General features: G+C 44.7%; 1 protein-coding gene across 2 annotated transcripts in view; it reads left to right on the top strand.

Moving 5' to 3' along the window:
• WDR54 (WD repeat domain 54) overlaps positions 1–26,304 on the top strand; it is a 112,493-nt gene that overhangs the window by 56,471 nt on the left and 29,718 nt on the right. For both annotated transcript variants that reach the window (XM_030190913.1, XM_030190912.1), the window contains exons 6-7: positions 14,678–14,805; positions 18,413–18,513. In XM_030190913.1, the coding sequence (XP_030046773.1) occupies positions 14,678–14,805; positions 18,413–18,513 (229 nt within the window). The remainder of the gene's footprint in view (positions 1–14,677; positions 14,806–18,412; positions 18,514–26,304) is intronic.

Below are 26,304 nucleotides of genomic sequence, written 5' to 3'. Positions count from 1 at the left end.
TGAAGAGTCTAGAATTTGCTTCCTTGGATCTTTCGGAGGGTGTATCCCAGGTCTTGCTGGCTTTCAGGAAAGATTCCACTAATAGGTGCTATTCTTTCAAATGGAGGAAGTTTGCCGTCTGGTGCGAGAGCAAGGCCATAAATCCCCTTACTTGTCCTACACAGACCCTGAATACCTTCTACACCTGTCAGAGTCTGGTCTCAAAACCAACTCCATAAGGGTTCACTTTAGGACAAGTATTGCTTACCATCACCGTGTAGAGAGTAAACCCATTTCTGGAGAGCCCCTACTTGTTTGCTTTTGTCAAAGCCCCCTGTCAAACCGCCACCTGTGTCATGGGATCTCAATGTAGTTCGCATCGAGCTGATGAAAGCTCCTTTTGAGCCACTGAATTCCTGCCATCTGAAGTATCTGACCTGGAAGGTCGTTTTCTTGGTGGCTGTTACTTCAGCTCGTAGAGTCAGTGAGCTTCAGGCCTTAGTGGTGGATGCACCTTATACTAAGTTTCATCACAACAGAGTAGTCCTCCGCACACACCCTAAATTCCTGCCGAAGGTGGTGTCAGAGTTCCATCTGAACCAGTCTATTGTCTTGCCAACATTCTTTCCCCGACCTCATCCCCATCCTGGCGAATGCACCTTGCACACCTTGGATTGCAAAAGAGCATTGGCCTACTACATGGAGCAGACCAGGCTCCACAGACAGTCCACCCAACTTTTTATTTCTTTTGATCCCAACAGGATGGAGGTCACATCAGGGAAAAGCACCATTTCTAATTGTCTGGCAGATTGCATTTCCTTCACTTATGCCCAGGCTGGTCTGGCCCTAGAGGGTCATGTCACTGCTCACAATGTCAGAGCCATGGCTGCATCGGTAGCCCACTTGAGGTCAGCCTCCATTGAAGAAATTTGCAAGGTTGCAACATGGTCTTCAGTCTACACATTCACATCACCCTACTGCCTTGAGCAGGATACCTGACACAATAGTTTTGGGCAGACAGTGTTGCAGAATCTGTTTGGGGTCAAGAATCCAACTCCACCCTCCTAGGCCTATTTTATTTTGTTCTAGGCTGCACTCTTATTCAGATTGTATATTGTTTCAGGTTAATCTGCATTATGTCCTCACCTTTGCAAGTCCCAGTTGACCAATGTTTGTTGTTTTTGGTGAGCCTGGATGCTAGGGATTCCCCACTTGTAAGAATAGATAGGCCTGCTTGTCCTCGGAGAGAGCGAAGATACTTACCTGTAGGAAGTGTTCTCTGAGAACAGAGCCTTATGTTCTCAGAATCCCTCCCCTTGGAGTTGTCTCCTTTATTATTTTTCCTTTTTCGTTGTTATACTCAAATGAGGTGACCATGCTCGCAGAGCAGGCAGGAAGGCACTCGCGAATGCACATTGGAGTGTGTCTCGTGCTCCACCAAGCTCTTATTCTTGTTGTAAGATCTGGAGTGGATAACGCAGCCTGCATTACCCACTTGTGAGAATTTAAGGCCTGCTGTCCTCAGAGAATACCTGCTACAGTTAAGTAGCTTCACTATATCTTTGAACAATCAGAATATGATGATCCTTAATTTAAAAATAAAAAAAGAACTTTTAGCTATATAAGAAAATTCACCTGCATATTGCTTTTATAAAATAGGCTCTCAGAAGTATCCCCAATAGCATATATATTCTTTTGCATACACATTTCTTTCAAAGAAGGTGTAAATCTGTGTATGTACTCTATTGGTGTATGCATGTGAAAGGCAGTCTGTAACTAGGCATGTGCAGTTAATGTATATCTTGCAAACATAAGTGGCGCCTTAATTGGCATTTACATGCGCAAGTGCAGTAGGCACTATTTATAACATAGCATTTAAGTGTTTTGCATGCATCTGCCTGCTTTGTATCTCATTACTATGTAACTGCAAGGTGGAATACACATGGGCAGGCCATGAGTATGTTACTAAGCAATGTACACAACTTATAGAATGCAATCATTTGTGTGCATTGTATGGTGCACCTAGTGCCTGCTTATTCTTATGGATGTTCTTGCAATATTTTATGTACACTATGTTCTTGATTTATTGTAAATCATTGAGGGTTGATTTGAAAAAGTAGTCATATCAACTTATTAATTAATATAATAATAAGATGAATTCTTAGGTGCATCATAGAATTTCAAACTAAAAATATGGTCCAACTATCACACCAAAAAATGATGATTCCACAATGTAATTTATTTAAATTATAAATCTAATTTATAAAGAATTTTCAATTGTGGAGGAAAAGGACCCGATTGACCGGAATGGCAGATATAGTATGTCACTCCGCTCTGATCAACAGTTCCATTTATTATTATTGGTCTAAAAAACACCCTCTGCTTATCACATTATATCAGATTTTATTTTTCTTTCTTTTTGTATTTTTTTCAATTTTTCAACTTTGTTCATCTGTCCCAATGTAACTTATACTCCAACCAAACAGGCACTAAGCAGTCCCAAAATGACTCCCTTTTTAGAAACAAAAAAGTTTGACACTTATCTTGCTCATCCGATATTCAGGCTTCATCAGGGATTGCCGTTTCAAAGACGAATATCTTCAATGTCTCAGCAAAACGCCAACTTTTCAGTACAGCGTATTGTTCACACAATCTGTAGTGTCAACTCACAACAAGTTGTATGAAACTTATAGAAACCTGGGACAACAAATACCAAATAAGAACATTTTCTTCATCTAATCTAAAAATCATACTGACTTATTGTAGAATCTCTTGTTTTAGAATGACTAGTTTTCAAATGGAGCCTCTGTACACTGTAGGTATGCCAGTGACCAAAATGATGCCTGCGCCTACATAGACACCAGTGCATTCTTAACAGCATTTTATAAGTATCTGCTGCCATCTAATGGTGAAATTCAATATCACAGTTCAAAAAAACATTCCATTCAATCGAGCTGTTCAAACCTGGAGGTTCAGTGCATGTATGTATCCAATACACTTCTTTGCTGTAAACAATTTTGTCTGTCACCACCCTATATTTACTGAAACTGCATCAATTGCTAGATATTTAAGATGCAAATTCAAAGCTTAGACTTAACGTACATAGGATTGACCTGTTTACTACCAGTTATGTATTCAATCTTATGGATATGTTTATTGAGTGAACTCATCAATAAAAACCGTTAAAACATAAGATGCAAATTCAATACAATGGGCTACTAATGGTTCTTCAGATCTGTCTTTTCAAATTGAATTTGTTCCAACATCCTCGTACAGAGACTTCTTGTAGTCAAGCTGGCATACAGTTTCTGGCATGGGTGTAAAATTGCTTACCCCACATATTCAGTTCTGCAAAGTTGTAAAGCTTTTTAAAAAGTATATCTTACCATCACATGGATTCATAAATTCTTTGCCTTCTGTAGTGATATCACAAATATTGCACTTGCTGCATTTAAAATGTCGAAAGAGATCACTCATCTTTTTTCATTCTACAGAGAGCAGGAATGACGATTTCTTTCAAATTCCTACTCCTTGAAAAAGCCACTCTTAAGTGATGTTTTCTGAAATACCGGGTGCAGGTGAATTAAATCCCAGTTCTTTCTGATTTATTGTTTTGTTCTTGCTTGTGTTATGCACCCTGTATTTCAGAAAACATCACTTTAGAGTGGCTTTTTCAAGGAGTAGGAATTTGAATTTAAAAGACAGTATTATTCCAGATTGGTGGATTTGGAGTGTCCAAATATAAAGAAATTATTTGGTATCGTGAAACAGTTAACTAAAGGTACCGTGAATGGGATGTCTGAGACTCAGCAACCTAAGGTGGCTGACTTAGCAAAACATTTTTTTCTGGCAAGATAAATACTGTTTTTAAGTCATTTGATAATTTTGGTGAGAGCTAATCTTGTGATATGACTATGGTTTATAATGGCAACATTGACTGTATTGCAGCTGACAGAAGTTTCAACAAAGGAGGTTGAGATAATTGTGAGGAGGTTGTCAAGAATAAACTGTTCATTAGATAGATGTCCAGCCTTTTTATTAGCTGATGCTCCTTATACTGTGATTAAATAGTTGGTTCATTTAGTAAATTCTGTTTTGTCTTAAGGTTGGTTCTCTTCACTATATATAATATTGTAGGTAACCCACTTCCTAAGGGTATTGAGATGGATCTATCACAAACATCTAGATTTAAGCCAGTGGCTAGAATTCCTTTTCTTACGGAACTTATTGAATTTCTGGTTGTGTCTCAATTGAAGCAGTTTCTATCAAATTCAAATGTTTTATTATCATCTCTACATGGTTTTAGAAGTTACTGTAGTACGGAGATTTTACTGATTGAATTGGTTTCTTATGTTAGAACTCAATTGAGTAGAGGTGGTCAAATATTGTTGCTACAATTTGATGTGTCTGCAGCTTTTGACAATGGGAATCATGATTTGTTACTGTATAGACTATCAGAGATAGGTGTGACTAGGATTGTATTACAATAGTTCAAAGTATTTTTGAGAAATAGACATTACAAGATACTAAAGGATGAGGTCTATTCTGAAGATTGGACCCCCCCCCCCCCCCCCCACCATGTAGTATTCCACAGGGCTCTTCAAGTTTTCCATTATTGTATAATCTGTATATGACTACTTTAAATCTAATTGTAACTCACCCTAGAGAACAACTTTTTTCATATGCTGATGATAAATTTTTACTGATTCCGGTACATCTTGATGTGAAGCTAGCTATTTATATCTAGGATATCACAGATAGTTGGGCAAGTCAAATGGTGTTCTCAAGCTTACCGTTTGAAGCTCAGTACTGAAAAAACAAAATTACTTTGGTTTAATCTGAAGAATGATTTGATTCCTACCTCTCTATGACTGACTGATGATATGCTCTTTTATATAGATACCATCTCAAAGGGTCTTGGTGTTTATCTAGAATCTGCACTGAATTTTGAGGCCCAAGTTAATTCAGTAGTTTGGAAATCATTCTATAAGTTACGACAGTTGTGTTCAATTAGTTTGTATTTTTTCCAGCAACATTTTAGGGTATTGGTTCAATCTGTGATTTTTTTTCTTCTTTGGATTACTGTAATTCTCTATGTACTGGACTATCAGAAAAATTGTTGCGGAGATTACGACTAGTCCAGAATACAGCTGCACAATTAATTTGCTCTAAAGCAAGGTTTGATCATGTGACTCCGCTGTTGGCTGATTTACATTGGCTACCAATGGAGTTACATATTAAATATAAATTATGTTGTTTCGTTTTTAAGATGTCACCAGGGTGTGTGCCAGACAACTTTCCATCATTGATCTCTCTTGTAGGTGGTCAATATGAAAGTTGTAATGCTAAATGTTGTATGTTATATTTTCCATCTGTTACAAATATTAATTATAAAAAGATGCACCAGGGATCCTATTGCTATTCTGTAGTGAAAGTCTGGAATTATTTGCCTTTTCGGATTTGATCAGTTTCATCTTCTGTAATGTTTAGGAAGCAAGTTAAGGCCTGGCTACTCCAGGCTTTCTTTGGTGACAGGACTGTTAGGGGTCCTTTTACAAAGGCGCGCTGAAAAATGGCTTGCAGTAGTGTAGGTGCGGGTTTTGGGTGCACGCCGATCCATTTTTTAGAGGCAAAATGAAAATTGCCGCACATCCATTTTGGGTCTGAGACCTACACGTGCCAAATGCCACTCGGCACTCGTCCGTTACACGCACCCGAAAATAAAAATATTTTTCAGACGCACATATCAGACGCGGGCCAAAAATGAAATTACCGCAAGAGCCACCCTGTAGTCAGATGGTAACTCCATTTTGGCACGCGTAGACGCTTATGCGGCTTAGTAAAAGGACTTCTGAGTGTGGGTTGTTGTTATAGGAGACATATGAGAAAACGTGTATTGTTATTAATCTGTTGTACGTAAATTTCTTTTTGCTTTGAACCTGTAATAATGGGATTTAGCGAGACAGAAAACCCTTAGCAGTATAGTATAGTGTATGAACTTTCTTGAGCTACCCCACTCTTGTCACCTTGAAAGGAGAGCTGCCTTGATTGGAAACTGAGATGAAAGTAGTCTAAATTGCCAGGCCTGTTTAACGTCTCTAAAACTAATCCGGTTGGAGAAAGAATGAGAAGAAGACTTAGGGTTGTCTTCAGGAAGCCTTTTCAGCTTAACTTCCCTCAAAATCTTTAACCAGTTTCTCAAGGTCCTCACAAAATATTGATTTACCTCTAAATGGGAGCTTGCTGAAATGAGATAGAGGCTGAGTCCACAGCCCTATTCTTTAGCCAAAAGAGGCACCTTGCTGATACTGAAAATTCCATTCTTTGTGCCAATCCAAATTAAATCATAAAGAGTATCGGCTATATAAGCTCTTTATCTTCATGCTCAGTTCTTGATCCACACTTGCTACCTTGTTGAACCCATCAACGACAGGCCCTGGCTATACAGGACCTACGGATTGAGGCTTAGAGGTTCAAGGCAACCACATCAAAGAATTGCTTAAGAGCTGCCTCCAACTTATGATCCTGAAGATCCTCAAGGGCTGTACTACGCTAGACCGGAATAGTAGTCTTCTTATTTATAGCTGTCAACTAAGACAATCACCTTGGGTTGTTTGAACTTATCTTTTTGCTTAGGAATCAATAGGTGATGATAGATAAAGCTTCTCATTATGAAAGATATGGAGAACTGTGTGATTATCATCACCCTTTTCCACTGTGATCGTACCTTCTTCCATAGGGTCCCTGTGGAAGTAGGACCTCGGAGGTAATGAAGGTCCCTGCTCAAAGAGAACCAGTGAATGCAAGGATTCTGACTCCTGTGTCTCCAACTGCTTCATGAATATATATTTTGGAAGGCTCTAGAGGAGTTGTAGCTATGGAAGACTTCTTCTGAGAACTCGGATTCCTTTTTAACATATATGTCTGGTAAAGCAAAAGCACAAAATTTAGAATGCAGGAAGAATTAGCTTGAAGAGCCTCAACTGCATCCAGAGCTCATGCCTCCATGGTACTTTACAACTCTACTGCTGAGGAATGTGCAGAATTCACGTGCACCACAGGAAGTTAAAATGGCTGCTGTTCTCACGGTTTTTGAGGGTGAAACACAGGCCTAGGCAGAGAAGTCCCCCTGATGCACCAAATTGTGTTTTGAAGAAATCGGTGCCTCTTCTCCCGAGCTTTCTCTTTCTTCCTGCTGAAGAAAGGGAGAAGAGCAACAGGAATCATGCTGCTCTGAAGCATTGTGGAAAGAGCAGTGCTTCTCTGCTTCTGCTGGGGCAGCCATGAGAAGAGTGCAGGAAAACAAAACCTGCTGTCTCTGCTAAATAGCACTGGGAGGTGAGATTTGGATAAACAACAGTGGACTGCTCCAGCAGTGATATAGAGCCAAGCAATACCATTGCTGGTAACACTGGGCACAGTCACCGAAAACAATCCCTGGCTTTGGGATTTCAGTTTGAAAGCTGGAGTGAGAGCGCAAAGTAATCTTACCACAGATGTCTTCGCTGTTGTTAACTTTTCTTTTTTTCCTTTACATTTTAAATTCATCCAGCACCAGGAATGAAGGAGGTGATAGAGGGGAGGATGGTAGGAGGAACCTAGATTCCTCTGGGTATTCCACTTGTGCCAAGCACAGTCCTTATTCTTCCTTCTCAACTGGGAGCCTGTTAACTAATTGATCCAGGAGTGGGCCTTACCAACCAACCAACCAACCCAGGACCTGCACAGGAAAACCATCTTCGACCTGCTAGAGAGAGCAAAAATCCTGAAGTGCTGGAGCTGCACAGTGTTTTTTATAGGGCATAGCACAGTTCTGCATTCTCTAACGCCACCTGCTGGTCAATGGATGCAGTACCTGCAAGTTCTGGACTGGTTTGGTTGGTTTAAAGGAAAGAAAATTATCTAATTTCTCTTTAGAAACTTTCACAAAGTTATCAAATGTGGAACTCTTTCCAATATATTAGGAACTAGTAGGGCATACAGGAAATTGGTTAAAAAAAGAAAAAAAAACTTTTCATGATAATAAGCAACTAAGAATGAATAAATATGGAAAAACAATATAATCTTTGCATGATACTTTAAAACCCTGTAATTTGTTCCCCTCCCCATTGTACCTAGAGCGCTGGAATGATTGTTTAAAATTAATTAGGATAAGCTGTCCAATAATGCTAATTAATTTAAAGTTCTCCGAGGACAAGCAGGCTGCTTGTTCTCACTGATGGGTGACGTCCACGGCAGCCCCTCCAATCGGAATCTTCACTAGCAAAGTCCTTTGCTAGCCCTCGCGCGCCCGCGCGCACCGCGCATGCGCGGCCGTCTTCCCGCCCGAAACCGGCTCGAGCCGGCCAGTCTTCTTTTGTCCGCACTCGGTACGGTCGTATTTTTCACCGTGTCGAGCCCCGGAGAGTCGACCTCGCGCGTCCATATTGTTGAACGTGTTTTTTTCTTCGGAAAAGCTTTTCTTGTACTCGGGAAGTGCTCCGGAACCCCTCCACCGGGTTTCGTTTCAATCCTCCCCGTATTTCCAGCTTTTGGCCCCGATAAGTTTTCTTTCGTCGTCGGGGTAGGCCTCTTTTCGGCCTCGGTCGAGATTTTCTCCCTCTAAAGTTTTTGGTGCTCTTTTTCCGTCATTTCGGACTTTGATTTCGCCGGCGTGATTTTTCCGCCCATGACATCGAAGCCTTCCAGCGGCTTCAAGAAGTGCACCCAGTGCGCCCGGGTTATCTCGCTCACTGATCGACACTCGTCGTGTCTTCAGTGTCTGGGGGCCGAGCACCGCCCTCAGAACTGTAGTCTGTGTTCCCTGCTTCAAAGGCGGACTCAGGTAGCGAGACTAGCCCAGTGGAACGTTTTGTTCCCGGGCTCTTCGTCGGCATCGGCACCGGGATCTTCGAGTGCATCGACGTCGTCAGCGTCCAGACCATCTTCCTCGGCCGCCCTTGCATCGAGTGCATCGAGGCATCGGGCCTCTGCATCGGCGCCGAGACATCGGATAGCTGCATCGACGTCGGTGGTACCGGGACCTCGTCTGCTGATGTCGTCGGACGGTGGTGCATCGTCAGGAGTGCAGGTGAGGGCTGTCCATTCCCCTGCTGGTGGCGGTGAGCCTTCGGGTGGGTCTCCTCCCACCCTGAGGGCTCCTGCGGTACAGCCCCCCCGAGACCGACCTACTTCGGCCTCGGCCCCGAGGAAGCGACGGATGGATTCTATGTCCTCCTCGTCGGTGCCGGGGAGCTCCGGTGACATGCTTCGGAAGAAGTCGAAGAAGCATCGACACCGGTCTCCTCCCCGCGTCGGCACCGAGAGCTCTGGGTCGCCGAGGGATTCGGCACCCAGCAGGCATCGGCACCGAGAGGACCGCTCACCCTCTGTCCAAGAGGTGTCGATGCGCTCCACTCTGGACAGCCCGGAACAGCCTCCTCGCCCGGAACAGGTCCTGACGTCGACGCCTGCATCGACCTCACAGCCTTTCTCTGCAGCCGCTCTAAACGAGAGCCTCCGGGCCGTTCTCCCAGAGATTCTGGGAGAGCTGTTGCGCCCTACCCCTCCGGTACCGGCGGTGCTTGCGCCTCCGGTACCGTCGAGCGTGGCGCCGGCTGGCCCATCGCCCAGGTTGAGGTCCCCGACGTCGGTACCGCGTGCGGTGCCGGCAGCGGCCACCTCCCAGGAAGGCTCCCCGACTACGTCGGCGGAGGGAGCTTCGCCGATGCAGGCGAGGGAGTCTACCTCTCGACGCCCCCATCGTGGACGTGGCTCCACTGAGTCGAGCAGGGCGAGGTTGCAGACACAGGTTCGTGAACTTGTGTCTGACACCGAGGGTGAGGCCTCGTGGGAGGAAGAGGAAGATCCTAGATATTTCTCTGACGAGGAGTCTGAGGGTCTTTCTTCTGATCCCACTCCCTCTCCTGAAAGACAGCTTTCTCCTCCCGAGAGTCTGTCTTTTGCTTCCTTTGTCCGGGAGATGTCTACGGCCATCCCCTTCCCGGTGGTTGTGGAGGACGAGCCCAGGGCTGAAATGTTTGAGCTCCTGGACTATCCTTCTCCACCTAAGGAAGCGTCCACCGTTCCCTTGCACCATGTCCTAAAAAAGACATTGCTTGCGAACTGGACGAAACCCTTAACTAATCCCCACATTCCCAAGAAGATCGAGTCCCAGTACCGGATCCATGGGGACCCAGAGCTGATGCGCACTCAGTTGCCTCACGACTCTGGAGTTGTGGATTTGGCCCTAAAGAAGGCTAAGAGTTCTAGGGAACATGCTTCGGCGCCCCCGGGCAAGGACGCTAGAACCTTAGACTCCTTTGGGAGGAAGGCCTACCATTCCTCTATGCTCGTGTCCAAGATCCAGTCTTACCAGCTCTACACGAGCATACACATGCGGAACAATGTGCGGCAGTTGGCGGGCTTGGTTGATGCTCTTCCCCCTGAGCAAGCCAAGCCTTTTCAGGAGGTGGTCAGGCAGCTGAAGGCGTGCAGAAAATTCCTGGCCAGAGGAGTTTATGACACTTTTGATGTTGCGTCCAGGGCCGCTGCTCAAGGTGTGGTGATGCGCAGGCTCTCATGGCTGCGTGCCGCCGACCTGGAGAATAGAATCCAGCAGCGGATTGCGGACTCGCCTTGCCGTGCGGACAACATTTTTGGCGAAAAAGTCGAACAGGTGGTAGAGTCTCTCCACCAGCGGGACACCGCATTCGACAAATTCGCCCGCCGGCAGCCTTCAGCTTCTACCTCTACAGGTAGACGATTTTTCGGGGGAAGGAAGACTGTTCCCTACTCTTCTGGCAAGCGTAGGTACAATCCTCCTTCCCGACAGCCTGCGGCCCAGGCTAAGCCCCAGCGCGCTCGCTCTCGTCAGCAGCGTGCGACTCAGCAAGGCCCCGCGGCTCCCCAGCAAAAGCAAGGGGCGAGCTTTTGACTGGCTCCAGCAGAGCATAGCCGACATCCAAGTGTCCGTGCCGGGCGACCTGCCAGTCGGAGGGAGGTTGAAAGCTTTTCACCGAAGGTGGCCTCTCATAACCTCCGATCAGTGGGTTCTGCAAATAGTCCGGCAGGGGTACACCCTCAATTTGACCTCAAAACCTCCAAATTGTCCACCGGGAGCTCAGTCTTACAGCTTCCAGCACAAGAGGGTACTTGCAGAGGAACTCTCCGCCCTTCTCAGCGCCAATGCGGTCGAGCCCGTGCCATCCGGGCAAGAAGGGCTGGGATTCTATTCCAGGTACTTCCTTGTGGAAAAGAAAACAGGGGGGATGCGTCCCATCCTAGACCTAAGGGCCCTGAACAAATATCTCGTAAAAGAAAAGTTCAGGATGCTTTCCCTGGGCACCCTTCTCCCCATGATTCAGCAAAACGATTGGCTATGCTCTCTGGACTTGAAGGATGCCTACACACATATCCCGATACTGCCAGCTCACAGACAGTATCTGCGATTTCAGTTGGGCACACGCCACTTCCAGTACTGTGTGCTACCCTTTGGGCTCGCCTCTGCGCCCAGGGTGTTCACAAAGTGCCTAGCTGTGGTAGCAGCGGCACTTCGCAGGCTGGGAGTACACGTGTTCCCATATCTCGACGATTGGCTGGTAAAGAACACGTCCGAGGCAGGAGCCCTGCAGTCCATGCAGATGACTATTCGCCTTCTGGAGCTACTGGGGTTTGTGATAAATTACCCAAAGTCCCATCTTCTTCCAGTGCAGAACCTCGAATTCATAGGAGCCCTGCTGGATTCTCGGACGGCTCGCGCCTATCTCCCAGAGACGAGAGCCAACAACTTGTTGTCCCTCGTCTCCCGGGTGCGGGCGTCCCAGCAGATCACAGCTCGGCAGATGTTGAGATTGCTGGGCCATATGGCCTCCACAGTTCATGTGACTCCCATGGCCCGCCTTCACATGAGATCTGCTCAATGGACCCTAGCCTCCCAGTGGTATCAGGCCGCTGGAGGTCTAGAGGACGTGATCCACCTGTCCACGAGTTTTCTCGAATCCCTGTATTGGTGGACGATTTGGACCAATTTGACTCTGGGACGTCCCTTCCAAATTCCTCAGCCACAAAAAGTGCTGACCACGGATGCGTCTCTCCTGGGATGGGGAGCTCATGTCGATGGGCTTCACACCCAAGGAAGCTGGTCCCTCCAAGAACGCGATCTACAGATCAATCTTCTGGAGTTACGAGCGATCTGGAACGCTCTGAAGGCTTTCAGAGATCGGCTGTCCCACCAAATTATTCAAATTCAGACAGACAACCAGGTTGCCATGTACTATGTAAACAAGCAGGGGGGCACCGGATCTCGCCCCCTGTGTCAGGAAGCCGTCAGCATGTGGACCTGGGCTCGCTGGTACGGCATGGTGCTCCAAGCCACATATCTGGCAGGCGTAAACAACAGTCTGGCCGACAGGTTGAGCAGGATTATGCAACCTCAAGAGTGGTCGCTCAGCTCCCGAGTGGTGCGCCAGATCTTCCAAGCGTGGGGCACCCCCTTGGTGGATCTCTTCGCATCTCGAGCAAACCACAAAGTCCCTCAGTTCTGTTCCAGGCTTCAGGCCACCGGCAGACTGGCGTCGGATGCCTTCCTCCTCGATTGGGGGGAGGGCCTGCTGTATGCTTATCCTCCCATTCCTCTGGTGGGGAAGACTTTGTTGAAACTCAAGCAAGACCGAGGCACCATGATCCTGATTGCTCCTTTTTGGCCGCGTCAGAACTGGTTCCCTCTTCTTCTGGAGTTATCCTCCGAAGAACCGTGGAGATTGGAGTGTTTTCCGACCCTCATCACGCAGGACGAAGGGGCTCTTCTGCATCCCAACCTCCGGTCCCTGGCTCTCACGGCCTGGATGTTGAGGGCGTAGATTTTGCCTCTTTGGGTCTGCCAGAGGGTGTCTCCCGTATCTTGCTTGCTTCCAGGAAAGACTCCACTAAGAGAAGTTACTTCTTTCATTGGAGGAGGTTTGCCGTCTGGTGTGACAGCAAGGCCCTAGATCCTCGCTCTTGTCCTACACAGACCCTGCTTGAATACCTTCTGCACTTGTCTGAGTCTGGTCTTAAGACCAACTCCGTAAGGGTTCATCTTAGTGCAATCAGTGCATACCATTACCAAGTGGAAGGTAAGCCGATCTCAGGACAGCCTTTAGTTGTTCGCTTCATGAGAGGTTTGCTTTTGTCAAAGCCCCCTGTCAAGCCTCCTACAGTGTCATAGGATCTCAATGTCGTTCTCACCCAGCTGATGAAACCTCCTTTTGAGCCACTGAATTCCTGCCATCTGAAGTACTTGACCTGGAAGGTCATTTTCTTGGTGGCAGTTACTTCAGCTCGTAGAGTCAGTGAGCTTCAGGCCCTGGTAGCCCAGGCCCCTTACACCAAATTTCATCATAACAGAGTAGTCCTCCGCACTCACCCTAAGTTCCTGCCAAAGGTCGTGTCGGAGTTCCATCTGAACCAGTCAATTGTCTTGCCAACATTCTTTCCCCGTCCTCATTCCTGCCCTGCTGAACGTCAGCTGCACACATTGGACTGCAAGAGAGCATTGGCCTTCTACCTGGAGCGGACACAGCCCCACAGACAGTCCGCCCAATTGTTTGTTTCTTTTGATCCCAATAGGAGGGGAGTGGCTGTAGGGAAACGCACCATATCCAATTGGCTAGCAGATTGCATTTCCTTCACTTACGCCCAGGCGGGGCTGGCTCTTGAGGGTCATGTCACGGCTCATAATGTTAGAGCCATGGCTGCGTCGGTAGCCCACTTGAAGTCAGCCTCCATTGAAGAAATTTGCAAAGCTGCGACGTGGGCTTCTGTCCACACATTCACATCCCATTACTGCCTGCAGCAGGATACCCGACGCGACAGTCGGTTCGGGCAGTCAGTTCTTCAGAACCTGTTTGGGCTTTAGGATCCAACTCCACCCCCCGAGGGCCCTGTTTGTTCTGTTCCAGGCTACACTCTCAGTTAGTTGGTAAATTTTTTTAGGTCAATTTCTGTTATGTCCTCGCCGTTGCGAGGCCCAATTGACCATGGTTGTTGTTTTGAGTGAGCCTGGGGGCTAGGGATACCCCATCAGTGAGAACAAGCAGCCTGCTTGTCCTCGGAGAAAGCGAATGCTACATACCTGTAGAAGGTATTCTCCGAGGACAGCAGGCTGATTGTTCTCACAAACCCGCCCGCCTCCCCTTTGGAGTTGTGTCTTCCCTTAAGAGTTTGTCTTGCTACATACTGGACTGGCCGGCTCGAGCCGGTTTCGGGCGGGAAGACGGCCGCGCATGCGCGGGGCGCGCGAGGGCTAGCAAAGGACTTTGCTAGTGAAGATTCCGATTGGAGGGGCTGCCGTGGATGTCACCCATCAGTGAGAACAATCAGCCTGCTGTCCTCGGAGAATACCTTCTACAGGTATGTAGCATTCGCTTTATTGTAGACTAAAACTAACAACTTTCAGTACTAACATTTTGCAAATATGGCCCTTAGAGTTGGTAGAGGGCATAAGGGAGAAGAACAGAAACAAGGATAGGTGTGCAGAAAAGGGGAGATGAAAATGCTAGTTTGTTTCTTACCAGAAGATTAAGGAAATATGGATTGTGATTTGAGCTTATTGGGTTAGGGGTCTGGATTGTAATTTAGCCTTCTACATGATGTCAGATTGTAAGAGAGTGTGAAAGAGTATAGTAGTTCTATTAGTTTATACACTGCATGCTTGTGATGTGGACTGCTGTGATTTCAGGGACATCCTCAGGCTTGGTGCTGGTATTTGACATTCCAAACAAAGGGACAAATATCACTCTGGCAGAGGTGCTGGTAGAGCACCGGGACCCAATCACTGATATTGCCTCTGAAGTCTCTGAGAGCAAGGTAAGAAAGAACAGAAGCACTTAACAATTCAAAGTTAACCTAGGATGTGCTTTTCAACATTTTTATACAGTTGAGATTGACTCTGCCTTCAAGGTGTGACACCACCCATTCACAGAATCCTTAGGGGTGTACAGATGAGAATGTGGGAGACATCTTTTGGAAGAAATACTATCCGGCTGATATTTAAAACTGTTTAACTGGCCAGGAACGACTCCTTGCCAGTTAAATAGCCTTAAGTCTGCTAAGTGCTAATATTCAGCGTGAGATAGCCAGTTGTCTTGGCTGAATGTTACCGCTTAGCGGCTATTTATTTATTTTTGACATGTGATATACCACAGATTTTCCATATGGACTATGTTACACAACATAGTCGGTTAGCGTCAATATTCATTGGCTGACCAGCTAAGTTTAGCAGCCAGATAGACCCGCGTAAATATCATGTCTGTCTTTGGCCACTATAACTTAATTTGTCAGCTGATTAATATTGACTTAACCAGCTATATTTTAAATGGCCAAAAAAACCTGCAAATTCAATTTTGGTCACCTGATACGGTCCCAGCATTGAATTTCCGGGTTTGCCGCCGACCACAAGAGTTAGCTGGGCTCCCTCCTGCGGTCTCAATATCAACCCCTATATGTATAGCATCCACAAGGTTCCCCAGTTTGAGAAACAGCAGCTCCCACACCAATCAGTGGTAATTGTATCTGCTTTCAAAAGAGCCAGGAGTTCCAAGTTACAGCCCTTATTGCCCCTGGCGAAGGATGTTTGAACTCTGAAGAAAGATTTTTCAGAATGGTATACTCACATTTCAAAGGTAGAAAAGAGAGTGTCCCGAGTACAGTCAAAGTCCAAAGCAAAACAAAAAGCACAAGTGGACCTTCAGGAACAGGACAAAGGAAACTCTTTATTGAGTGGACCCAACACGGTCCGTGTTTCAGCAACCAAGCGCCTGCATCTGGGGTCTAATAATAAAAGACATATATATATATAAAAATTAAACATCTAAAAAACTGTTTTATAAATTTGTAAAACAATACATATAAAAGAAACATAAATAAAAATAATGCAGAAATGTGGAAAACCATAGAAAAGCAAAATTGCACTTGTTGAATTCCCAAACAGTTTAACTGAAAGACACAGAAAATGTTCAATTAAAACACTGTTAAAACTGCAAAAAAAAACATACAGTAATGGTGACATATAGAGAGCTCTGCTCTGCTTACCACAATATTGTTGAATATTGATGTGTATGAAAAATGTAGCGTCATCAACATTAAAACAGAGCTAAAATCTATGTGAAAAATAATAATCGATATAAAAGATGGTAATAATGAGGAGAATAGTGTGTCATCACATGATTAATAAATGAAAAGTGCCTCGTATCTGTGTGTAAATATAATTTATATAGAAAATATATTTACCAAATGTAAACTGTAATGTGCAAAGGGAATTTGCTTAATGCCAACATCGCAATTTGATCTACTGATAACGTACCTCTAAAAGTGATATGTCTAAGAAACTAAACTGCTTGTTGTGATAAATATTGTGAGAGACATAAAACAAACAGCGGAAAGCTGAACCAGAGTGGATAATAGACGATAAACGGTAATACTAGCCAATTAAGATACCATGCTGTTCTGAGTGAACAAACATGCCATAATGAAGAGTCGGAAAGATGTGACTGGTGAAAAAAGTGATATGTGATTCGCATTCACAGTTAAAAACCTCTTACCGCAACTCTAAAAATATCCCACTGTGCGTCAGGAGATAAAACCGCTATGGGGAACATGAAACATAAATGAATAAAATGGTAAAACCTAAGTGAGACCACCAGCTTGGTTCAAAATCTTTCTCATTAAATTTACCTCTTGTGTGTAAAGAATGCAAAAGTCCTGCTGCAAAGAATCCGTTACATTGAAAATTCTGCCAAAACGGAAGAAACATTGCATGCACAGTAGGGTAAAATAGAACTGTTTGAAACATCATGATTGATGTAAATTGCCCAATCATGTTATACTGAATGTTATTGAGCACAAAGAGCAAAAGTATATGAAAAAAGGGGGAAACTAACATAATATTAAAAACAAAAAAAGGAAACATTTAACCAGAAAAATGGCAACACAAAAAGAAACACGATGATTATCTTAATAATCTAAAAGTGAAGAAAAGAAAACTGCTCCTCTTAATATAACAACAGTATTGGATGTTGGCTTTGTCTCATTAATCCATTCTTTTGAATGTGTTCTGTAATTTTGCTCTTTATAATAGTCTCTACCATTTTGCCTGGCACTAACATCAGGCTCACCGGTCTATAATTTCCAGGATCTCCTCTGGAACCTTTTTTAAAAATCAGCGTTACATTGGCCACCCTCCAATCTTCCAGTACCAAGCTTGATTTTAAAGATAAATTACATTTTACTAACAATAGTTCCGCAAGTTCATTTTTCAATTCTGTCAGTACTCTGGGATGAATACCATCTGGTTCAGGAGATTTGCTACGCTTCAGTTTGTCAAATTGAACCATTACATCCTCCAGTTTTATAGAGATTGCATTCAGTTTCTCCGACTCATCAGCTTTGAATACCATTTCTGGCACCGGTATCTCTCCCAAATCTTCCTAGCCTACAGTTAAAGAATCCCAGTTATAAGACCATGCTATCCTGCTTTTCTTTAGAGAAAACTAAGGGCTGTGTTTACTAAGACACACTAGCGCATGCTAAAAGCTAGAGACACCCCATGTAATCCTATGGGTGTCTTTAGCGTTTACTGCACGCTGTTTAGCGTACACTAAAAACGCTAACACGCCCTTAGCGCAGCTTAGTAAATAGGACCCTGAGTTATTTCTTTGTACCAGGTGTTCTCTGTGAACAGCAGGATACAAATGCGAAGTATCTTGCCCTCTAACCAGATGTTTTCTCCTAAACTCAGTTATTTCATTGGCAGATAAGGTCCTGAGCAACAATGCAAAGCGGGAACTCATACATATGGACAGTAGTGCCTCTTTTTCTGAGCGGGACAGTCTTTTTTTCTGCATGGGCTCTGTTGGGTGATGTCACCCAGTTATGAGAACTTGTGTCCTACTGACCATTGAGAAAATCAGCTACAGACATTTAACTTGGTTTTCCCAGTTATTAGCTCATATCAGCAGACTTTGCAACAATCATTATTGTTTCCTTTGTTTTTGTGGTTACTCAGAGGGAATTTAAGTGGCATAAGCAGATACCTTTTTGTAAAAGTTCTGGTTCAACAACAAATGTAAATAATGGTTTGTTTTATTCCAGTTAAGAACATTTTTCTTAAATGTAGACTGTTCCTTTCCACTCATTTTTCTTCTTGTACCTGAGATCTTTCAGTCGATCGATGTATATGGATAGATTGATTTACTGTATATCGATATGACAGTTTCAGCTTTAGGCAGCTTCATTACCTTAAATATGTTATGGGAACTTGAGGCACTTGCAAACTAAGATGGCTTGTTCTTTCAAATACTTTTATTTCAAATGAGATATCACAAAAAATCAAAATAAGTGCTAATGAAAGATAGGGATTTCTATTTTTCTGGTTTGCAGTTTGAATACTTTCATTTAATAACCTGAAATATTGTAGGATTGCCCTGCCGACTTGGTGACTGCGGATGACTCGGGGGTTCTATGTGTATGGAAATCGGGTGAAGATTTCAAACTCGTATCCAAGATCTCTGCCTATGGGTAAGGCTCACAGAAGGGAAGTGTGCAGAGCTGTGAACTCTGAGTTATAAAGAGATTCTTGTTTGTATAGCATATTGTACCTTCTCTATTTTCACAATCTACTTTTCAACTTATCTGCGTTTAGTCATTATCACGTTCATTCTGAATGATTGCAGTTCACTTGCTGAACAAACGCACACATTTTGTGCAAGAGGATATTATCATTGGCTTTAATCCAAGGCCCAGAAAGGAGGGGAGCAGCACCAGAACTGGAGAAGGATACCATCTCAGTGGCCAAGAAGAGAAATTCTGGGGGTGTGAATAAACAGGGGGTTTGCCAGGTGAAGGGGAGGAATATCAGAAAGAAAGAAAGACAGGATGCAGGGAGCAAGAGAGTAGGAAAGAGGTAAAAAACTGAAATGGAATGGGTAGCACTTGAGACAGTGGAAAAGACCAGTTGTGATATTTAGACAGCTGTATCATCAAATCCCACTACCAAATAATAAATTACTATGAAATTTTATAGGGTTTCTTGAATGTCTCCTATTAGTTATGATTGAATTCTGTCCCAAATATAACTGAAAAATTAACAGGATAAACAGGATAGTTATCGGTGGGTATGTAACTTCCAGGATAGTCAGTCTCATAACCCTTCTCAAGGGTAGAAAGGGATGTTGCAATCAGCAACTGCTTTGAAGTAGTTAGCACTGTAATGGTATACTGTCCTGCTTATAATCGAACGAGAAAAACGCCCAAGTTCCGACCTAAATCGGGAGATGGACGTTTATCTCACAAAAACGAATAATGTGGTATAATCGCAAGCCGAACTTGGACGTTTTCAACCGCACTCCATCGCGGAAGCGTACAAAGTTGACGGGGGCGTGTCGGAGGCGTGGTAAAGACGAGACTGGGGCTTGGTTATCACCCGAACAGAGATGGGCGCCTTTCGCCGATAATGGAAAAAAAGTATGCGTTTTTAGCTAGAATTTAGGGCACTTTTCCTGGACCCTGTTTTTTCACGAATAAGGCCCCAAAAAGTGCCCTAAATGACCAGATTACCACCAGAGGGAATCGGGGATGACCTCCCCTGACTCCCCCAGTGGTCACTAACCCCCTCCCACCACAAAAAATGATGTTTCACAACTTTTTATTTTCACCCTCAAATGTCATACCCACCTCCCTGGCAGCGGTATGCAGGTCCCTGGAGCAGTTGTTAGGGGGTGCAGTGGACTTCAGGCAGGTGGACCCAGGCCCATCCCCCCCCCCCCCCACCTGTTACAATTGTGCTGCTTAATGCTTAGTCATCCAACCCCCCCCCCCCCCAAACCCACTGTACCCACATGTACGTGCCCCCCTTCACCCCTTAGGGCTATAGTAATGGTGTAGACTTGTGGGCATTGGGTTTTGAGGGGGATTTGGGGGGCTCAACACACAAGGGAAGGGTGCTATGCACCTGGGAGCTCTTTCACCTTTTTTTTGTTTTTGTAAAAGTGCCCCCTAGGGTGCCCGGTTGGTGTCTTGGCATGTGAGGGGGACCAGTGCACTACGAATCCTGGCCCCTCTCACAAACAAATGCCTTGGATTTATTCGTTTTTTAGCTGGGCGCTTTCATTTTCCATTATCGCTGAAAAACAAAAACGCCCAGCTCACAAATTGTAGAATAAAACATGGACGTCTATTTTTTTTCGAAAATACGGTTTGGTCCGCCCCTTCACTGACCCGTTCTCGGAGATAAACGCCCATGGAGATAGATGTTTTCGTTCGATTATGCCCCTCCACGTCTAAAAGTGAACTATCCTATATTTTATATTTCTATATAGTCACACAAGTATAAATTATTCTTGACAGTTCATATAGCTGCATCACCCAAATCTACTCCCAAATAATGAAATACATTTTTGCTTAACTGATAACATTTTATAGGGTTTCTTGAATGCTTCCTACTAGCTATAGTTGAATTCCTGTTCCCAAGTATATTTAAAGAATCAACAAGATAGTTATCAGTAGGTATACATGGCCTGGTAGTAATCTTAGCAAATTCAGGCTGGGTATGTGTGAAGAAACAGTATGGTTTAAGCCTGTAAAATATATTAGATATTTTCCTGGCTTAATTCTGTCCTGAAGTGTATTTCTCCTATTTGGCCAGCAGATGGTGTTTCTTTGCTCTAAAGCTGTTACAGATAAGTGAATGATTCCTTCTTTAGATAACACAGAAAATAGGCAGTGCCCTGCAGGGATGTAACCAGCTTTTTTCAAATGTTGTTCTATGCTCTGATTGGCCTAGAGTTTGAAATGGCCCAGCAGTTGTTGGCTGTTGCTTCAGTTTCAGCCTAGGAGAAGAGAGAGAAAGAGCTCTTTGCTGAAGCCCTGTAAAAAAAACATTTATATTTGATAACTGGTGAGCAGCTATATGTCCAGATCTCCCCAGTTACTTTTTAGGAAGTAAACAAATGTTTAGTTAGTGTTATATTTGATCCATATTTCAGTTACCTGTTACTGTTTTCTGATTGCACGTTTTTTATTCATTGCTCAGCTTTTAAAGACAATAAATTGTTTATTGCCTCTGCCTGTCTGGACTGAAAAAGAATCCTGGTGGTTTGTTTATTGGGCCTGTGAGTGCTTTCTTGGAACAGTGGGACCACTGGGAGTGTGGGTCCAGTAACCTAGAAATCACTGGGGATAATTTGACAGCAGGATACTCTCCCAGAGGCGGTTGTGACCCAGTTGGTGGGAGGAGGGTGATAGTGTAGAGCACGAGCAGCAGGTGCAGGTGGACCTGAGCTGTGCTGGGGATAGACCCTCTAAGTGGCCGCAGGGTAGCCCCATTCGGGTGGCTAGGCGTTTTGTGACAGACCTATCCTCCTCTTTTTTGTGGCAGCGGTGGGATTGTCAGGCTCAGTGCATGGAGTGAGGGTCACCATCCACTGAGTAGTTCAGAATCTTTTTTTTTTTTTTTTATCTTTAACCTCCAGACACGGAGCACAGTGAACAAGTGTAGCAGTAACAGGGTCCCTTTCCTGTTCAGTTTTTATTTTGTAGTGTTAGGATATTAGCAGTATGCTAATGGCAACTGCCAGTGGCCAGAAGACACTGGAGATGCCTGACCTAACAGAAGATCAACCAGATGGCCTCAGCAAGGAGGAGATGCAGGACTGGCCTGTGCAGTGCTCTCCCAAGGGGAGACCAGACACCTTGTGGACAATGGCCTGTGCATCGGCAGGACCGGGCACCATGCCAGCTGATCCTGCAGATCTACATAATGGAACAACAGCGGCTAGACTAGCTGCAGTGAGAGGAATTCCAGCTGAAGCGTGAAGAGTGTGAGCGGGAACTCCAACAACAGAAAATGAAGTTGGAGATGGACATGGCTGACATCCAAAGCTCCAGCCCAACCCCTGCACCAGGACCCAGAGGTAGGATCCACAGCCCGGATCGGGCCCAACATGTTAGCTCAGTTTGATGATACCCGAGGTGTCATTGACGAATATCTAACTGCCTTTGAAAAAATTTGCGGTGTCAATTGAGATTCCTCAAAAAGATTGGGTGCGCTATCTGGGAGAAAAGCTCACTGGTAGAGCACTTGAGGCATTTCAAGGACTGTCCATGGAGACGTACTCCCAGTTTGAGGAGGTACGCAAAGATTTGTTGAACCGCTATATCATTACCTTTGAGACCTATAGACTAAAGGTCCGGACTTTGCAAAAAGGGGTGGATGATACAGCGAGTTTGTGATTCAGCTAAGATGCCAGCATCAGTGGTGCCACAGTAGAGCTGAAGTTAAAACCCTGGAGGACTGCCATAACCTAATGGTCCTGGAGCAGTTTCTTCAGCGTTGTCATCTAGAGATGAGGGAACACGTTCAAGATCACCATCTCTGTACTCCAAGGAAGGCGGCTGAGTTAGCTGACATCTTTATGGCTAACCGTCCCTGGTTGGCAAAGAGAAGCTGTCCTTATTGGCAGCAGCTGGGATCTAAGGGCAGCCAGGGCCCTCAGCCAAGTATCCCTGCAACCTCAGAGACTGTCAACAAACCCTCCAGTGTTCCCTGAAAACCTAAAGACTTTAGGCATGAACATCCTTGTTACCAGTGTGGGTGCACAGGACATTTGAAAGCAGATTACCCAGATAATTCCAGTTCCTGCACCAAGTCTGGCAGCTTTCGTGGGCAGCTCCAGTACCGTGAAGCAGACCCACACAGTTGCCGCAGCACAAAAAGTTACTGGCCATTCATCAAGCAAGGAAGCAAATGGGTTTCCACAACACTACAGCACCCCAGTAACTGTGAATCAGACCCAGGTGGCTAGGTTTGTGGACACTGGCTCTAGCATGGCTTTATTATGACCAGAGCTAGTGCTGGAAGATGCTGTTCTACTAGGGCTCACTGCGGAGCTAGTGTTAGCCAATGGATCCAGAGAGACTGTACCCATTGCTTGAGTATTCCTGGATTTGGGTACCAAACCTGGATACAGAGAAGTAGGAATAATGAAAAACATGCCGGTACCAGTGCTGTGTGGGACCGACATGGGTCCAATGAACATTACCCTTGATAGCAGAGTCAGCATTTCCGCTATGGTGACCCGTAGTCAGGCCCAGTCGTCCCAACAAGCAGAAGCAGCAGAGATTACCTCTCCAGTTCCAGATCTTGAGCCAGTCCAGGTGGGACCAGCTGACCAAGCAACAGGAGGAGGTGCTCCAGTGCTTCCAGTAACACCAGTTCCAGAGGTGACCAGGGCCGTCAGTATGGCACAGCCTGACTTAACTGACACACCTATTGATCAAACTGATGATCCTGATTTGTCAAAGTCATCAGCAGAGACCCTTCCAGATATGGATACTGATATAGGACAGAGACATGCTTTTCAGGAAGCACAGCGCTCTGACGCTGACCTGAAAGCCCTGAGGCAGAGGGCTGGGCAAGGAATCAGTGAGACTTGTAAAGATCGTATCCTATGGAAAAGGGGGTTTGTACAGAGAGACTGATCCTGTTGATCCTATTATGCCCTAGACAGTAGGCAAGCATCTTATACTGCCCAGGGCATACAGAGAATAACTCCTACAGATTGCACATGATATTCCACTAGCAGGACATCAGGGGGTGACACACACACGCACTAGATTGACACAGAACTTCTATTGGCCGGGAGTATCTCAAGCCGTAGCTGACTATTGTTGAACCTGTGATGTGTGCCAAAGAGTGGGTAAGACCCAAGATCACCACCAAGCTCCCCTGAAACCTTTACCCATTATTATCAGTAAGCCCTTTGAGAGAATAGCTGTGTAGTGGGGCCTCGAACTGTCCCTAGCTGGACTGGGGAAAGATATATATTGTCAGTGGTGGACTTTACTACCAGATATCCTGAAGCGGTAGCCTTATCCTCCGTAGAATTAGAGAAAATTGCCACTGCTCTGCTAGAAATATTTTCCCGGGTAGGATATACACGATAAATGCTCTTAGACCAAGGGACACTGTTTATATCTGAGCTGATCCTGAATCTGTGAGCACACTGTGGAGTGAAATCTGTATGTACCACACCATATCACCCTGAAACTAATGGGTTGGTGGAGAGATTTAATGGTACATTAAAGCATATGTTAAAGACTTTCATAGAATCAGGAGACCATGACTGGGAGAAGTACTTGCCCTACCTACTGTTTGCATACAGGGAAGTACCTCTGGAATCTACAGGGTTCTCCCCATTTGAGTTGCTTTATGGCCGGAGGGTGAGAGGGTCCTTCGACTTAGTAAGAGAACATTGGGAGGGGGAAGTTGATACCTCTGACACCCCTGTAATTGAATATGTAGTTAACATGCGGCAGAGAAGAAATTGTGTGCTTTGTCAGAGATAATTGCAGGCAACCCAAACTAAGCAAAAGACCTGGTATGATCATAAGGCCCAATGTAGAGAGTTTTATGAGGACCAGCGGGTGCTTGTTTTAGTCCCAGTATGTCAGAATAAACTTCAAGCTCATTGGACGGGACCTTACAAGGTCATAAGGCGCCTAAAAGATACAAACTATGTTATATCTATGGACTCTCAAGACAGAAAGCAGCGTACCTTTCATGTAAATACGTTAAAGGCCTATGCAGACTGCACAGCTATGGTGCTAGCTGTGTGCAGCCTACCAGAAAAGTGTCAGGATAGTGAGCCCATACCTGACTTTCTAGCAGAGACATTACCAGAGGGATCTGACACTGAAGAGAGACTATTTAAGTGTACAGACTGTGAAAAAACCTTCAGTCAAAAGGTAGAACTAGAACAACAGGAAACACGTATAAAGGACACACATTTTACATGCTCTAAGTATGAGAAATATTTCAGTATGAAAAAGGAGCTAATGTAGCACCTGAAAAATAATAAAGAAACTGGAAGATGTACAAGTATAGAATATGGGAAAAGCTGTATCAATAAAGCCAGCATTACAGAATATCAGAAAAACACTGATAATAGAATATCTTCATGTCCTGGTTATGACAGTAGCTTCAACCAGGAAGAAAGATCCACAAGAAATACAAAATTTCACCCAGGAAAGAGACCAATTTCAAGTATGGAGTGTAAGAAAAGCTTCAGTTGCCGGAAATTATTGTTAAAGCAGCATAGAATCCATTCAGGAATGAAACCCCTTTACATGCACTGAATGGAGGATGAGCTTTATTCATAAATCACAGCTAAGAAAGCACCAGGGAATACACAGAGGAGTAAAACCATTCACATGTGCTGAGTGTGGTAAAAGCTTCTGTCAGAAGATACTCCTCACTGTTCACAGGGCTAAAACTGTTAGCATGTACTGAGTGTGGTAAAACTTCTGTTATAAGCATCGGAAAGGCAGTGAACATGATAACGCTGATGGCCACCCTATCAAGACCCGATCAGTGTTCTGTAGAGGCTGCAGTTCGGGGTCTCCCTCTTAAGGGGGGAGGTGCGAAGAAACAGTGTGTTTAAGCCTGTAAAATGTATTGTTTATTTTCCTGTCTTATTTATGTCCTGAAGCGTATTTCTCCTATTTGGCCAGCAGCTGGTGTTTCTTTGCTGTAAAGCAGTTGTAGATATTCTGTGACCCCCCCCCCCCCCCAAATTCTAGACCTTTCCATTGAAAGAGACTTATCTCTTGTGCATTTATGTCACAGAGGTATTTAAACATCTCTTTCATATCTTCAGGCCCTGGTCATGCCCCTGCAGTTCACTTACGGTCTGGCACCGCCCCCCCGTTCCACTGCCTTTTGTCTATGAATTAAGCCATGTAAGCCAGTGGGGACATTATTGCGGCAGGCCTGCAAGCCTGTGAAACTGTGGCTTTCTGTTGCAAAGAATGTACAGGTACCCACTTTGCAGCAGGTAAGATAGTAACAGACATCAGCCTTTAGAACAGCCATTCCCAACCCAAGCCTCAGGATACGCCTGGTCCCATCGAGTTTTCAAGATATCCACAATGAATATGCATGGGATAGATTTGCATGTATTGCGTCAATTGCATGCAAATCTAACTCATGAATATTTAAGTTAAAATGATAGTCATTGTCCATATGCTTAGCATTGTTTTCACCCTATGAGCCATATAATATGAATATTATGAAAATTATATTTTAATAAAGGCTCTAAATGGTTAGGATTTTTATCTTGTTTGTAGCTATTGTCATGCTCAGCCGCCAGATCCGCACCACTCTTTCTCAGTCTCTTCCTTTCTTTACCAAGCACTCCCTTCACTCCCGAGTCGACAGTCTGCAATCAGGGTCTCCGAACAACAGGCAAATCACCAGAAGTGCTTTATTATCTCCTGAGTACATTTACTCTGCTTTAAGGCTTCACCGGCCTC

This window comes from Microcaecilia unicolor, chromosome 2 (assembly GCF_901765095.1).
Source record: "Microcaecilia unicolor chromosome 2, aMicUni1.1, whole genome shotgun sequence".
Lineage (NCBI taxonomy): Eukaryota > Metazoa > Chordata > Amphibia > Gymnophiona > Siphonopidae > Microcaecilia > Microcaecilia unicolor.
This window is presented reverse-complemented; position numbering and strand designations above follow the sequence as displayed.